Source organism: Diabrotica undecimpunctata, chromosome 2 (genome assembly GCF_040954645.1).
Source record: "Diabrotica undecimpunctata isolate CICGRU chromosome 2, icDiaUnde3, whole genome shotgun sequence".
In the NCBI taxonomy this organism is placed as follows: Eukaryota; Metazoa; Arthropoda; class Insecta; order Coleoptera; family Chrysomelidae; genus Diabrotica; species Diabrotica undecimpunctata.
The window spans coordinates 145,202,542-145,220,040 of NC_092804.1; the positions used below are offsets into that span (position 1 = coordinate 145,202,542).

A 17,499-nucleotide genomic window follows, 5' to 3' on the forward strand; every position below is an offset into this window, starting at 1 on the left:
AATCAAAACAAGACTTTAGTTTAAAGTATTTTTCGTTTATTTCTTTGACTACGACTACACCAAAATCGATAACATATCTAATTTTCGCAGGGTTTGGTTAAAATCGAAATTTTATGTTATAAGTTTTAATAATTAGGCTCTAACAATGGAAATCCCACTACGACCGGTCATCGAAAAAGATTATTTTTATTGATCTCATGAGAATCGTAAAAATCACTTCCATTGACCGGTAACGAATTGTGTACGAAAACTGAAGTCTTCGCCTTTAAAATTCATTTTGATTTTTGTCGATAGGACTCTCTGATCAGAAGATATCGAATTTTTACCGTCGAGTTGATACAAATTTAATTTAAAATGGATTTCGCGCGCTTAACTGATATTCAAAATCGCCGGTCGTTTCCGAGAAAACGGTTCATTCTACAGAAAAAGTGTTAATTAACATTTTTGTTCAAAATTATCTCAGTTACATTTCTTGTTTGAAACATTTTCTTCTACGGCGTACAGATTCTTAATAAATCTATGATTTCCGTTTTCTCCCCTACGAGGGGGATTTTAGGGGGAAGCCTGGTGGTAGGAGTGGCAAACTTTTTTGCATCTTTTTTTGAGGTCTCAAAATTGACATTATCAGTAAAATTCAGCTTGATCGTCCGTATGATTTTAAGAGGCCAAATCGATGAAAACTGGACTACAAAGTGAAATAATTTTTATAAATAAATCGAACGCAATAGATTCGGCTACACCGTTGGAAACAATATTTTATTTTAATACTGATAAAATGACACTTAAAAATTTACCATTATCATTTAACACCTATTACAACCTTGAGTTTGAAAATTATTGCAATGATTTACATTTAAAGTAGGAGTTTTCTTCTGAAATAAATTATAATTATATATACAGTCGAACCTACAATAACTACCATTGACGGGGAATACAAATTTATTGTTATAAATAATTATCGCTAGTCAGAGGCCAACAAAAAATCAGTTTTACACTTTCTTTTTTGAATGCGACTTATAGTAATTTTCTGTGAATGATTTATAAATTCCCACTTTTGTTTTCAAATGTTACAAATCTGAGTACTATGTCAAATTGCTGCGAAAGTTACCGATGTCTCACCAACTAAGTTTTTCTTCTAATGATATCCACTTTCTATTGTTTGCTTCACGAAAATAATTAAAAACAAATTTGGAAAGCAATAGCAGTACATATTAAAATTATAATTTGTAATTGCCTGCTAAGGGAAGTAGAAGCAAACTAAAGCTGAAGCAAATTTAAACATTTAAGAAATAAAGAAGTTGGCTTTTTATTTAATTGGTTGAATATTTGTTGTGAATGTAAAGAAGGGTAAGTGTATCTTCTATCTTCATTAACTATTAATCCCCTGGAAGTTTTTATCTAACATACACTGCAATATAATACGCTGTTTCATTAAGATTTCTTCTTCTTCTTGTGCCACTCCTATCGGAGATTGGAAATCATCAAGGCTATCCTGACCTTGTTTACAGCTGATCTAAAGAGTTCATTAGTGGTAAAACCAAACCTCTCTTAAATTACGCAACCATGACATTCTTCTACAGCCTGGATTCCGTTTTCCTTGCATTATATTTTGAAGTAATGCGTATTTACGTCCTCTCATCAGGTGACCCAAATATTCTAGTTTTCTTCGTTTGATCGTTGACAAAATTTCTGGGTCTTTTCATATCCTTAGCATTACTTCAATGTTTGTAACTCTTTCAACCCAACTTATCTTCAGCATTCGACGGTAGCACCACATCCCGAAACTTTCAATATTTTTTATATTGTTCTGCTTGAGAAGGTATATATAGGCTTTATATTCTATAGGCCTCTACACCGTATAATAGTGTGTTAAATACGTATCCCCTTAGCATTCTTAATCGGAGAGGGATGCTTATATCTCTGTTGCAGAAGAATTTCCTCATCTTTATGAAAGTGGCCCTGGCAATTTCGATACATCTTTTTATTTCATTGTTTTGGTCTCCAGTTTCGTTTATTGAAGTACCCAAGTATTTGTAACTTGATACTTTTTCAATTTGAATGCCGTTTATACTAATATGTGCTGGTTGTGTCATGTTCTTACTGAAGACCATATACTTGGTTTTTTTTGATATTGATACTTATGCCATAATTGTTGCAGGCAATATTTATATTTGTAAGTAATCGTTGTAATTCTTCTACTGTTCTTGCGACTAGTACAGTGTCGTCTGCGTATCGAATATTATTTACAACCTCTCCATTGATTATGATTCCTTCGTTTGCTTGCAAAAGGGTTTCCTGGAATATGCTTTCACTATAAACATTAAATAGCAGCGGTGACAAAATGCATCCCTGTCGTACTCCTCTACATATTTCTATTGCTTGTGATATCTCATTTTCTATTTTGATGTTAGCTTTCTGATTCCAATATAGATTGAGAATTATTCGCAGATCTTTATTATCTATGTCCTTTCTTTCAAGAATATCTCTTAGCTTATCATGGCGTACTCTGTCAAACGCTTTTTCAAAATCGATAAAACATGCATGTACTTCCTGATTAACGTCTAGGCATCTTTGTGTAAGAACATTCAAACCGAAGAGAGCTTCTCGAGTACCTAATCCCTTTCATTTAGGTTTAAGTACGTCATAAATTCCTCAAAAACTGAAGGGCACTTTTGTTTATACAATGAGTGCTTAGACGGCAACATTGAGAACAACTAGAGAAATTGGAAACCTCCCGAGTAAAATATATAAAAACATTAAAAACTACACTATTTTCTTTCACGTAGCAAATACACTTTTATTTTTCCAATTCTATAACCCTGTAACAATTTATGAGCCAATAATCACCTCCGAGAACCGTGTGTCTTCGTGGAGGTGAGCACAACCGAGTGGAAATTAAAGATGACTCCACTTCAAGCGACACCCAGGTTTGTTTAATCTTCCCTTGGCGGATGGGGCTCTGCCAGGAGTAACTATCCATTCTGTAGCTTCTCGCTGGTTAATAATGGGCCAGGAATAAACAAAAAATAAAAAGCGTGATAAGCTCAGAGAGGACTGAAAAGGTTCAATGAGTAAACACACTCTAGTAAGGAAAAGGTTTGAAAAGAAGTATGCGTTGAAGTAAGGAATTGAGACAAAAGGCTCGAAGGCAGCTTGTCCGAACGCCACAAACAGATGTGTAGGGTATACTAGTAAACAAAAGATTCTTCAGCTCTCAATGTAGAAGATATACACTAAGGCATCTTTATCTTTATATACAGTTGACCAACTATTGATTTCATATTAATTAAAAGGTGTCGAATATTTTGTTTATATATGCAGATTATAATATTTATTTACTACTTACCATGTAGAAATATGACAATGAAGCTGCAACAGACCAAAATACTGATCCAGTTTTCACAGATTTAATCCAGAGATAATATGTAAACTGTAAGGCAAAAATGGCTATACCTTCATTGTCATAACTACCTGCCACTGAACGACTTATATAACCAGGCACTATGGCAATAAAACATGCTGCAAACAATCCAGCTCCAGCTGACCACAATTCCTTTGTTAGGTAATATGTGGAAATTGATGTAAGGCCACTAAAAAATTTAAATAATTATAAATATAAGCATTTACCGTAGAAGAAGCTTTTAAATATACAAGATAACAAATATTTGTAAACAAATCCCAAAAATACTAAAAACGGTAACCTGTGTTAGCTATAAACTATATGTTCTACTATTATTGCCCCTTAATTGTATTAAGTCTCTTTACGTTTGTTACGTTCCAAATTTAAAGTAGAAAGTCCCACCTCTATTTTCAAAAACTCAAAGAATTCTAGACGTGTAAGATCGGTTGCCTATAATATAATTATAAGCAAGGTGGCGAAAATAAAATTAGTTTGTGAAGAAACTAATTTACAGTCTGTCCCAAACCCTTCTTTCAGTGCGTCACTAATTTTGACGTCATATAGGATTTTAAGAATGTCGAGAATTATTGCATGACATTTTAGTTAAATCTGACAGTTGCAGGATTGTAATCGGCTAAATGTGAAAAGATTATTTTTTTAAAATGTGAAGTAAAAACTTTAAGAATTCAAATTTTTTTTTACTTTACATATTAGAGGTCCCGTCCTGTATAAAAAAATTTATTGCGCATTATATTGGAACGGCATTTTGTCATAATTGCTATTCTATACATTACAAAGAAAGTGCTTAATTAGCTAAGATTTATTTATGGATTTATTATTATTTATTACAAACACTATGGAATTGGAATGTTTGTTTATTTAAAATAACGCTTCCTCCTATAGAATCTTTTAAGAGTTAACTGCGAGATAAAAAAATTTACTGGCAGTGGCAATTGCAAAGCATCAAAGCAAACATTCCTGTGATAAAATAGCATCGATTGAAATCAGTCATATTCGGATAAGTAATTTTTTGACTAAAGTCTGATCTCAGACAATTTCACTTATTTTTTTTTATATATTAAGGTTGTATACTATACTTAACATTTTACTAGTAAACCTATTGGTAAGTTGGTGGTTTATTGAATAATAACGTAGGGAAGGCTGTGGGCCAATTTAACTGGCGCCCCTGATATAACTTTCGTCGGCCACAAAAATATGTACAAAATAAAAAACAAAGATGGAAACATTACTACTGAGAGAACCAAAATCCTTGAGGTTGTCAAATCCTTTTATCGTGGAATGTATGAGAGCACCGACGAAAGGCAAGATCAGCTCCTGCCCAAAATCTGATCCCTGCCCCAGGGATCAGAGTTAATACTAGAAATAACTGCATACGAAATCAAAACGGCACTTTTAGAAATGAAAAATAACAAATCCCCTGGCGATGACGGAGTAGTGATCGAAGCGATTAAACTAGGTGGAAATAAAATTATCCAGGCTTTGGCCAAGGTTTTCACCGAACGCATCTACCAAGGAAGAACTAATAATGACTAATCTGGTGCTAAATCAAAATTTTGGTGTTGATGGAAGGGATATTGTGCAGACTACATTGTATAAGTACTTAGGACATGAAATTCGGTTAGGCAGAGATAACCAGACATGTGAGATCCCACGTAGCATAGGATTAGCCTGGGCAGCGTTTGTTAAATTAAACGATGTATTTAAATCGGATTTATCCATATGCCTCAAAAGGAAAATCTTTGACCAATGTGTGTTACCTGTACTCAATTATGGAGCGGAAACATTAACACTTACAAAAAAGGTAGTTAATAAATTCGCGTGACTCAGAGGGCTATGGAGCACCAGATATTGGGTGTCTCTCGGAGAGACCGAATCCCAAACGAAGAAATACGTCGTAGAACAAAAACAACAGACGCCATCGAAAAAATCGCGTCACTAAAATGGAATTGGGCAGGACACGTCGCCAGATTATCAGACAACTGATGGACAAAACGTATTTTTGAGTAGAGACCAAGGCAAGAAGCAATACGGAGCAGAGGACACCAACCAACTAGATGGATTGACGATCTGAAGCGTATTAGCAACAACTGGATGCGAGTGGCCTAACGTAAGTAGAACGAAATCAAATAAAATAGAATTACTTCTCTTTACAAATCTACATGTTCTTTGTTAGTTGACTTTAGTTTCATAAACATTCCTAATCAATACATTAAAGTATTATATATGATTCATACTGTGGCCAAACCCGGTGCTGTAAAGGCTCTCCTAAAGACTATATGGTCTGGATGACGTCACCTGCTTCGAACAGATTTTGATAACCCAAATTATCTCAAATTTTAATACTTAGCCATAAAAAACAGGTCTCTGTTATGTACAGTTTAGTTATTAAGTAGTATTTTGTAAAATGTCATAGCAATTGTACAAAATATAAATAAATACTTGAAATAAATCTAATGTTGAATTGAATTTCCCGCTATAATATATTTCACCAAAAATATACCTGAATTAACTAGTAAATGTGCATATATAATATATAAATAATTGCCTTTATCACAAATTTGTTTATACACGTGTATGATAATTACAGCGATGATGTAATATTACAGCCTTTAATGAATATTTAAATTGATGCATATTAATTTCCACTTTTAAAGACTTCTCTGAATTATTGATCTTGTTTACTGAGTCTTACTTACTTTAATAAGAGTCTTTGCTGTCTTTAACCAGAAATCTTAGAACCATCTAATATTGATTGATCCAAATAGCAGAAAAATAAATATATTGAATATGGTGACTATTTTTTATAATAGTGGAAATACTATTTTAACTATATCATACATTTTGCTTATCTGTTTACATAAAATTTTTTACCATATTTAAAATTAATATCAAGGATGTGGCCAGATTTTGTTTTTCCCTGATACATATATAAAATGGTCATCATTTTTTTAAACTAACGCATCAACCACACAGGGTTATTAGCTTGTTGTTTATTAAATAATTAATATAATTATAGTAACAATTTTGGACTCATTTTGTACACTGACAGTATTTATGTAGTTTAGTATGTAATGTTAGATTTTATGAAACAGTTGACAGTCTCCAAGATAAGCAAACAATTTATGTGTATCCGTGTTTTTTTTTAGCGCCGTTTTTGAAATACTATTACCGTCTACAATTTTCAAAAATCATTTTTTTTACATTTTCGATTTATTTCACCTTCAAAAATAACTCTCTAAAATATTAGATAGAAATTCGAAGTCAATCCCGAGATATAACACGCTTTAGCGCGCTTTCGGTTCGGCGCAGTTATTCAAGCAGCTGTCAGTTGAGCACTTATATTTATTTACCTTTCTCCAAAATGCCGGTTATACTTTTACATCTTGTGTTGTTAGCTTTCTCATAGATTCTCAGTTCTATTTCTACTTTTATAGAGCCGATTTTGAAAGAAATAGTTACAAAATAAAACTTTAAATAAGTTTTTCTCAAAACTACGTTTTTAAGCTTTAAATAGACTCTTGAGAAGTTATTATCGGGACTGTAAAACATTTGCGAAATATTATTTAGTGTGTTAGTTGTTCTGTTTTCGATAAGCCTATTTAAAAATTTAAAAAGAAAATCTCGAAATTCGCGTGTGTTCTGTTGATGGGTTGACGATACTGCTAAAATATGTTATCGTGAAGCCGTTGCACAAGTCTCTAAAGGATGGTTTGAAGATTTCAGTGGTTCCAAAAAGGATGTTTAAGAGCGATTGAGGCAGTCCTCATTAACAATGGAGATAACCCAGAGATATTCGAATTTTAGGTAGCAGAAGAACAATCATAAGAAAAATCGATGAAATTTTGGGAAATACCAATTAAATATCGAAAATATTTATTAAAAATTCGACTAAACTTGTGAACTGATCTAAGAAGTGTTTAGAAAAATTAACGAAAAGTTAAAGAAGTTTCTGGAAGAACAAATAATAAATTCGTAGAAATTTCTGAAATGACTGACCCAATAAACTTATAATACGAATTACGAAAAATTCGAGAAAATGCAGATGATCTGGTAGAAAGATTAGAAAAGAAAATAAACAAAAAGAAGAATGGACTAAAGAGGAAACGACACATCATATGAGACTGAAATTACCACTGTTTGAAGGAAAGTCTTCTTGGTCGATATATCTCAGATAATTTGAGGCTATTACGGCGCCAAACAATTGGACAGAAGAGGAAAGGGTTGTTTTCTTTGACTGCGGCTTATGTAGCAGAGGAATCGACTGGAAAAAATATATAAAGCTGCTCATCGACAAAAAGTATACAAATCACAACTGCGAAGTAGAATCCAGCATGAAAACGAGAACTTGCAGAAACTTAAAGTAGATATTCTAGAAGAATTATATTTAGGTGCATTCGTTAGATACGTTCAGAGAGAAGATAGAGAGACAGCGAGAAAAAGGAGCAAATTATAGAAATCCCTTGACACACACTCGATGATGATATTTAGTTTAAGTCCTAAATTTTTTTTGCAGCCATAATGTCTATGGGCATCTTCATGGATTTTTTTGGTCTAAGTTTAAACATCATATTGGAGTTAATGGAATTGCCTGGTACTAAAAAATAATCCTATGTACAGAATTTTTGAAAATGACAATGGTACAGAATCTAAACTATAGCTAATTGTTTCTACAAGTAAAGTCTCAGAAATATTGTGCCAGTTACGAAGAAAGTGAGAAATTTCGAAACAGGACTTTTCGAAAATATTTGACTTGACTTCGGCTGTATATCTTCCAAAGAAACATCAAGCAAATAAAGTTAAGAATGAACAACATCCAAGACATTGTTGACCAACAATCTATCTATAAACAGCCAATGATATGATTAAAGATAATTTTTAAAGTGAATAAATGTAAATACTTCTTATTGCTTCGTATGATGTTTTGCATGGGCCCGAAATTATATTTACCCTGCAGCATACAGTAATATACATACTATACATACATATACACTGATTATAAAACTAAAATGATGTTTAACAAATGTCATTTTATTTTTTAATAACTTTTTTTATAGCAACACAAGAATGACTGGCTCGATTTTGGCTAATTTTGATTTTAAGATATTTGTATAATTTGTATAATATTTTGTATAAAATATCTTAAAACAAAGTAAAATTAAATTAAAAAAAAAAATAAAATTGAATCTAATCAAATCTAATCGAATAAAATAAAAACCATCACTCTGTATGTAGATGATAAAAAGCTATGCTTCCCCATCTAGGTCACTCCCAGAGTGCTACATCACTGTTTTTTTTTTTTATTTTTTTAATCCATTATAATGAAATACAATGATAATCAAAATAGTGTAATGAAGCAGGATGTAATTATTTCATATTAAAACATAAATTTTAATTCAAAACAACTTTTCACAATAACAATTTTTTGATATTGTAAAATATAAAGGTACTTTACTCTTGACCGAAATTTATATGTTTTGACATATGTCATATAAGATTGATAACATTTAACATCTGAGGGTTGCATCTTAGGTTTTAAAAAGTTTCTCATATGGTTCCAAGTTATGTAGCCACAAGATTTAAGTAAACTTGTACAAATAAATTATTTGTTGTAAATAAAAGAACCACATTATTCTTTTTCACTAAACTTTTTAAAATGTCCAATAATGCATTCTTAAACTATAACAATATTAGTAGAGATGTTGGTATTGTTGGTATCAATTTATTTTTAAACCTGTCTTCAAATATATTCAAAGTTGTGTTGTTATGGTAATAGAGACACGAATCACTAATGTTTTAAGCTGAAGTAAACTGTTTACTAGAAAGAAGCGCTACTATCTGACTTAACAATAGCTAATGCGACCTTGCAGAAACGTCAAAAGAATGGTCAAAACCAAAATTATTAAATAGAGTCAAACCTGGAAAACCACTGAAAGTACATAATATATATATATATATATATATATATATATATATATATATATATATATATATATATATATATATATATATATATATAATATATATATATATATATATATATATATATATATATATATAATATATATATATATATATATATATATATATATATATATATATATATATATATATATGAGTTTAGTCAATTTTAGAATTGTTAATTTACATACTATTTTTTTTCCATATATATTAATATATTTTTAAGTGTGTAGCGTTATTATTGAGATTAAAAAACTACATCTCCTCCATAGATATTTAATTTCTATTGGGCCCATCTAACTAGCTGATAAAATAGACCTAAATTAATGTATACAGAGGAGCAGAAAATTTGATATTTTATTCCATATAATGTATCTTTTGTATACATTTATGTAATATTTTTTAAATATGCTTTAAGAATATTATTTACATTATTAAGACATCCATATCTACTTGGATATATGACTTTGTATTACTGAATGTATAATTTTATTTTTCTTCATTGGAATTTTAGTAGATAATATTTTGAGTTTAAGTTGAAGCAATTAGTTTATAAAAATATGAAGGAAGTCCTCGTTTTTTTAGCAATAAAAATAGCTTAACTGCAAATGTATTTTATCATAATTGAATTGTAGAATTTACCTGAAAACAGGAGCCAAAAACACACATATATCACGAATATGTACATTTATATGGAGTAAATGAAGGATGTAGTGAATACTCCCCGACGTTAACATCAAACCTGGATAAACAGTACCCCCCACAATTCTTCCCAAAGGATACCATGCTCTTTCATCAAACCAATTTAAAAAATTATAAAATCCATGTTTTACCATATATGCCGTGGCTCTATAATTGAACCTAAAATAAAGATCACATTATATACTTAAAAAATTCCAGATTAAAATCTCATACCAGGGATCAAATTCATGAATGATACTTTCAAATCTAATTACTGCAAATAGACGTGAAGAAAACCCTGCGATCCATGCTAGAAGTAGGACTACGAAAATTATTAAACTACTAATTCCAGCTTTGCTATTTATTTTTGATACTGATGACTTTTTCAGACCGGCTTGAACCATTTTTGACAACCATCAACTACCAAGCAAAGTCATGACACGCACACAGTCTCCAAAACCTCAGCTCAAGAGTCAAGAGGTTACTTATTTTTCCAGTCGGCGTCTCGCGATTGGTGGATACGATGAAAACATAGAATGTGTCAAAGAAATGTCAACAAACGAATTTACACGCCCTACTCCACGTTTTGTTACGAATATTCATACGCCAAACAGTTTTAAAAGGCGTTTTATAAAAAAAAAAAATACAACTAATTATACTTGGAAGCTAATTCCCATTTCACAACACAACTTCTATAAAAAAGATATTGTATTTAATAGTACATACCAAAGTTATAGCGCCGTCTGAACTAAAATATTTTTATCCTTTCATTGTACAAAAAAATGGACAAGAAAACAATTTTGTTTGCATCTTTTATCTCGAAATTCTCTTGAAATATTATACTAATGGACATTTTCGGCACAGACGTATATATTAACATAAATGTATATCGTCGGCTGTATGAAATGAAATAATGACACAACACAAAAACTGGTAATTTTTCAAAACGGGGGTTTAAAATTTTGTGTGCCAATAATTTTATCTTATTTGTGTTACTACATGGATTGGGATTAAAAAAAAATTGTTCATTTGGGAGAGCCCTAGGCCTTTAATGAATTGTAACACAGACTTTTAAATTCAACCCTTATTTTGAGTTGGCTCAGAGAGGCAAAGACAAAACTGGCATTTTTTGTTATTAATATCAACTGAAAGAAAGGTTCAATAAAGAATACCACAAGTTACTTGAATGAGAAAATGTGTTTATTAACAACTATAAAAAGAACGAAATAAAAAAAGTATACGAGGGTGGATTCATATAAAACTAGCCTTTGATAGGAAAAACAAGTTTTTTGGAATTAAATCGATTTATTTCTCAACATAGTCCCCTTTTAGCTCGATACACTTGGTAAGGCGATGTTCCAATTTTTTTATCCCATCCGAATACTTGGGGTAGTACTTTTGCTCGAGCTCTTCAAAATAGGCCGAAGTTTCAGCGACGACTTCATCATGTGTTGCGAACGAGCCATTTTTTTAGGTTTGGATACAGGAAAAAATTGCTGGCGGCAAGATCTGGGGAATACGCTGGGTGTTCAACCAATTCATAGCCCAATTCATGTAATTTTGCCATGGCGACGGCCGATCTTTGAGCCGGTGCATTGTCTTGGTGAAAGAGCACTTTTTTGCGTTCCAAACCGGGGCGTTTTCGACGCAATTCGGTACCGAATCGATCCAATAATGCTGCGTAGTACTCACCATTGATTGTTGTTCCTTTTTCCAAATAGTCGATGTACATGATGCCCTTCGCATTCCAGAAAACAGTCGCCATCACTTTGCTGGCCGAATGTGCACTCTTTGCCTTCTTCGGCGCCCCTTCACCGCGTTTGCGCCACTGTTTCGACTCTTCTTTGGTTTCCGGTGTGTAATAATGCACCCAGGTTTCATCAATGGTGATAAATCGGCGAAAAAACCCTTCGGATCGCACCGTATTATCGCCAAAAGCGTCTCCGAAGTGGTCACACGTTTTTGCATTTGATCGATTGTCAGCAAACACGGTACCCATCGCGCGGGTAGCTTTTTCATGTCCAATGATGGTGAATGATGTTGTGTACGCTTTCGTAGGAAATGTTTAGGACCTCTATTAACTCGCGGAGCTTAATTCGACGATCTGCCATAATCATGTCATGAACTTTGTTGATCATTTCCGGCGTGGTGACTTCATTTGGCCTCCCGGGACGCTCATCATCAAAAACACTCGCATGACCACGAACAAATTCAGCTTTCCAAAATTTTACTGTTGCTAACGAAGGTGCAACCTCACCATAAACTTCGTCCAAGTCGGCTTTGATTTGCCCATTCGTTTTACCCTTTTTGTGAAGCAACTTAATCACCGAACGATACTCGACTTTTTCCATTTCTCCAAAAACACAAAATTTGTTTGCTTTTGACGGCTGTAAAAAACCAAACCAATTGTTTTTAAAACTTAAATTTTTGACAGACGTTATGTCATGAATGGCAAATGTCAACACCGAAACCAATTCGGTATCAAGTAGCGCCATCTATCAAAGGCTAGTTTAATATCAATCTATCCTCGTATATTAATACTAATAGGAAAAGTTATGACTAACAATGCTTTAAATCTCGGTAGAAATCAGCCTGAATTGGTGGAACACAAAGTTGGTGTCCTCACAAAGGCTAGTAAGGTCTTTTTCTTCTTTTCCGTTATTGGCAGGTTGCCATGTCAGCTTTTTTTAGTACTATAATATCCATGCTTTCTAAACGCTTTCTTGGTGATATTAACTGATCTGTATAGCTCTTGTGCAAATGAAGTTTTAAAATAGTGATGAGTACCAGAATTTTTTTACATGAATTTCACAAATATCGTTGAAATGAAAAGTATTTCCTTTTACATATTAATTAAAATTTGTCGCTGTTTTAGTATTTAACTTTTTCAGGCCAAAAAATCATTATGGCATAATTCGTGTACTTCGAATAGTTGTTTGCAAAGAGTAGTTCGGATTAGCATAGCGTAATAAGTCGGTAGATAAATAGGCCCTCATTAAAAAGCTTTAGTGATATTTCTTTCTATTAAAGAGTGGCAGCTGTCACCCTCATTTTGAGTATGGCCGACAACGATGACCTATAGAAGACGTTTTGAAATGGTTTACAGCGTATACTGATACATTGAAAATAGGTACTTGTTTTTTCCTTGGCCACTACAATTGTCTGAGTAAAATATGAATTTCAAATCGTCAGAATCGGTTTTTATAGATGTTTGTTCCAAATACATCAGCAGGCACGAACCAATTGCTATGACACCTTTACTGCCTTCTCCTTCGTGCCAAACATAGTAGTGCACATTTCCGAGTCCCCTTTTCTGAAGTTCATATATAGGAAAATTATATGTTGATAGCATAGATAGTATTTTGGTGGCGGTAGAGCAGCTTATAGGTCAAAACAAGAACCTTTTGTAAGTTAGTTACATTCTCTTTGTCAAGTGTTTTTAGCTCCCGGCTTAGGTTTTTCTCCTTATGCTGGTTATTATAAGCATCTTCTAGGGCTATATTGTCTTGAATGTTCGAATTTTTCTATTTTTCACAATACTGACATTGATCTTTTTTGGGGGAAAAGAATGCATAGCTAAATATATAATTAAAAAGTTTACAATATAAACCAATTTTTACAAATTCATCATTGTCTCTTTCTCTTTGGCAAACAGCTTTATATTCATTGTAGGAGTCAATGTTTTGACTCCTTCTATAAATTTTTTTGAGGTACTACTTCGACAATAGTGACTCTCTATTGTCAGAATTAAAGAAAGGTGTTTACAAAACCTGTTCATAGTTTCGTTACAAAATGTTTTATGCATGCTATGTTTACCTCTTTGATAGTTACTTATAAAGCCAATTTCCGTGAAGTTCGAACACATCTATTAGTAACTCCAATGGTGGACGTAAAAATCTTTTGCGCACTCTTTTTTTTTCTGATCACGGTTTTCCAAATAAAACGCATGATTATAACCACCGTTAATGCGTTATCTTTATCTGCATATCGATATGTTGGTTTAATTATGGACATGGATCTAGTATAACTTCGTTGTTAATTTATATTTCCCATTGACCAATATTTTTCAAAGATCTGTGTTCTTCTTTGTAACGTGAATGTTTTATCACATTTCAGTCTACATGGATTGTACGCTGGACCTAAACTGCGAGCTTGTACAAGATTACCGTTAACATTGGTGTATTTTTGGCCTGAATTTCTAAGAAACTTTCTGACATTTCTTTTCCATTGGTCCGGATAATATTATCTCTTTTAGAGCATTAATAGTAAAAACGCCCGCCATTATTTCTAGTTCAAAATAATCTATCCTATATGAAAGCTTATCAGCTTTCTACAGATTATTTAGTTGTTTTGGCATAGCACAATCACAATACACAACAATAATTAGTTTTAAAGCTATTAATCTAAATTTAATATGTATTTATAAACACAATTTATTAATATATATATATATATATATATATATATATATATATATATATATATATATATATATATATATATATATATATATATATATATATATATATATATATATATATATATTATGATCAAATTGTGTAAGAAATCAAAACATAAACAAAATTCTTACCCTAAAAAGCGGCAACACTTTAAACAATTTTGCCCCTCGCTGAACTGTCAAAAAAAATGAAGTATTTCCGTATCAGTTGCGTATAAATACCTAATATATTTAATTAAAATTATTTTGTGAGTTATTTCATATTATTTATATTATTAATAATAACAAATGTTTTTGGTTATTTAATCAATATAATTCTAAAATTCCCAATATAATGATGATTACATTTTTCTGATTATTATACCATGTTGACGCCTATGAAAGATCGAGCAGTTCCGTATGGGTTTCGTATTATTAGCTGTGTTAGGAAAATTTGAACCCTAAAGGTGACGTTCTGGAAATTTTAAATATAAGTGACGTCACTTTATACAAATTGTGACGTGACGATTTTTATATGAAAAATACTATACATGAATAATTTCGTGCCAGAGCTGTTCCGTGTCAAACTGCCAAACTATTATTTTTGACATTTCTTCTTTCTCTTAACCGCTATTGTCAAGTCAAGTCAAATTAACTAAGATATTTACTTTTACGTGTTTTTACTTGTTCAGTTTTGTCTGTGGTTTTGTCAAAAACATATTTTTAAAAATGGAAATGTGCAATAATTTTTAAAGTGAACGTCAAGGTTAAAATTTGAAAGTCGCAACGTTTTATTTACCTATGTAGTTATAAATTGTAGGTGATAGACAATGGGTGCTAATCGGGTGAGCAAAACATTTTATTAATCAAATATTATTTAGGATCTAAAATTTTAATCAGAAGCCACACACAATTTTTTATGGTACCTATTCAGAATATAGTTTGATTATTGCCGTATGGTAAATAAATATAAAATGACCGTAACATATGTTTACCATTAATAAACTTTCAAATACATAAGTCCTGTACTAATAACAATTATCTTTGAAAAATACATGAACTAATACATAACATAAGCTGAACTATACACCAATATACTTAACACAATTATATTAAAAATATTAGATAATTACAAATATTGATACATTATGAGTTAACATTGGTAGTCAATTAATCCACAAGCTATTTCATCTCTTGTTTACATTATATATTACTAGAAATGTGTGACATCTTCAGATTCCAAGTGGTGGTTTATCTTTGTGGTCTTAGACATACTTTGATAAACTTTCTGTGGTGTCATTACTTTCTTTCTCTGTGTCACCAGTTACTGAATGTGTCTTCTGTATCTTAATTTGGTACTAGTGTAATAAGCCAGATTCAAAGTTGTAGAGAGAAAGAGGCGGAAAGATTGTAGTAAGTACAGTTCAAACTTGTGTCAACACCCCTTTTTTTTGTTATGATTAATTTAACTACACACTTCTCACAAATTCGTTTGTTTAGCTATTAGTTACTGTTACTCTTTCGTTGGTATACAGATTAAAATTTTGTTAGTCATGAGCCCTAGAAAGTATAAATGTTTGACGATTGTTCAAAAGAAGAAATTAATCCAAAAAGTAGAGGAAGGTGAGAAGAAAAACAATGTTTCAAAGAATTTAGGATTCCTCTGAGTACTCTCTCAATCATAATAAAGAACTAAGACAGTGTAGAAGACAAAAAGTGTCTATTAGCGGAAACTTGTTGAAGGAAAAAGCAAAAGAGTTCACATCTTCTCTAAGCATCAAAAACTTTGCAGCAAGTGAAGGGTGACTTACAAATTTCAAAAGAGAAATGGAGTTGTATTTAAAAAAGTTTGTGAGGAAAGTGGAAGTGTTGATGATGCAGTTTGCTTAGATTGGCACTGTAAATTGAAGACCTTGATTGAAAACTATGCTGCCTGAGACATTTTTAATACTGATGAAACTGGCCTATTTTTCAAATGTTTACCGGACAAGACACTTACTTTTAAAGATGAAAAATGTCATGGGGGAAAACATAGTAAAGAGAGATTGACAGTTTTACTTGCAGTAAATATGGACGGATCGGAAAAACTAAACTCTTAGTGATAGGAAAGCAATGAAACCACGATGTTTCAAATGTGTGAAATCGTTTCCTATGAACTATTGTGCTAACAAAAAAGCTTGGATGACGACAGAACTTTTAAACAATTGGTTTTTAACAGTTTAACAGTTAATGGGGAAAACAGTCAAGGTCATAGTAGGTCTTCTAACAGGGCACTGTAAGCTGAATAGGCACTTGAAGCTGATGGGATTATCAGATGATAACCTGTGCAGATTCTGTCACCTCGAAGAAGAAACAGCAGATCACATTTTATGTCAGTGTGACAGTCTGGCAAATGTGCGGTTCTTTGCATTAGGAGAAGAAAATCCACCATCAAACAGCTACATGGAAGGTACAGTCTCGAAGCTACTAGACTTTATAAAAAGGGTCAGGCTAGAGAATGTTATCTAGGACTAGAGGACCACAATAGATCTGAAAAGGTCGCAGTGGAATAGGCCGAAAGGCCACCTCTCTTAATCTAATCTAATCTAACAGTTAATGGGGACATATAACGGCAAATGCGGAAAATTTTACTATTTTTAGACAATTGCACTGTCCACAACAGCCCTCCTACATTGCCCAATGTGGAACTCTACTTCTTTCCACCAAATACAACTTCCAAATTGCAACCATTATACCAAGGAATCATCCATAAATTTAAGAGGTTCTATTGCAAAGAAATTCTTAAGCTCGTTTTAGAATCTCTCGACAAGCAGCTTACTGCAAATATCACGGTTCTGACAGCTATTTTACTGTTTGACAAGGCATGGAGAGGTGTAACAATTCTCAACTGCTTCAAAAAATCCGGTTTCTTTAAAGAAGATCAGGAAAATCTTCCAATACTTATGGATGATGAAGAACAAGCAATAGAACCATTAGTTGACATCAGGGAGATTTTTCTGAC

General features: G+C 32.2%; 1 protein-coding gene across 1 annotated transcript in view; it reads right to left on the minus strand.

The window, feature by feature from the left end:
- The window catches only part of Stt3B (catalytic subunit 3B of the oligosaccharyltransferase complex), a 30,689-nt gene extending 20,111 nt beyond the window's left edge, over positions 1-10,578 (minus strand). The window contains exons 1-3 of the mRNA XM_072523663.1: positions 10,295-10,578; positions 10,022-10,240; positions 3,347-3,590 (exon numbers count right to left, since the gene is read on the minus strand). Of these exons, the coding sequence (XP_072379764.1) occupies positions 3,347-3,590; positions 10,022-10,240; positions 10,295-10,464 (633 nt within the window). The 5' untranslated portion in view covers positions 10,465-10,578. The remainder of the gene's footprint in view (positions 1-3,346; positions 3,591-10,021; positions 10,241-10,294) is intronic.
- Positions 10,579-17,499: the final 6,921 nt, after the last annotated feature.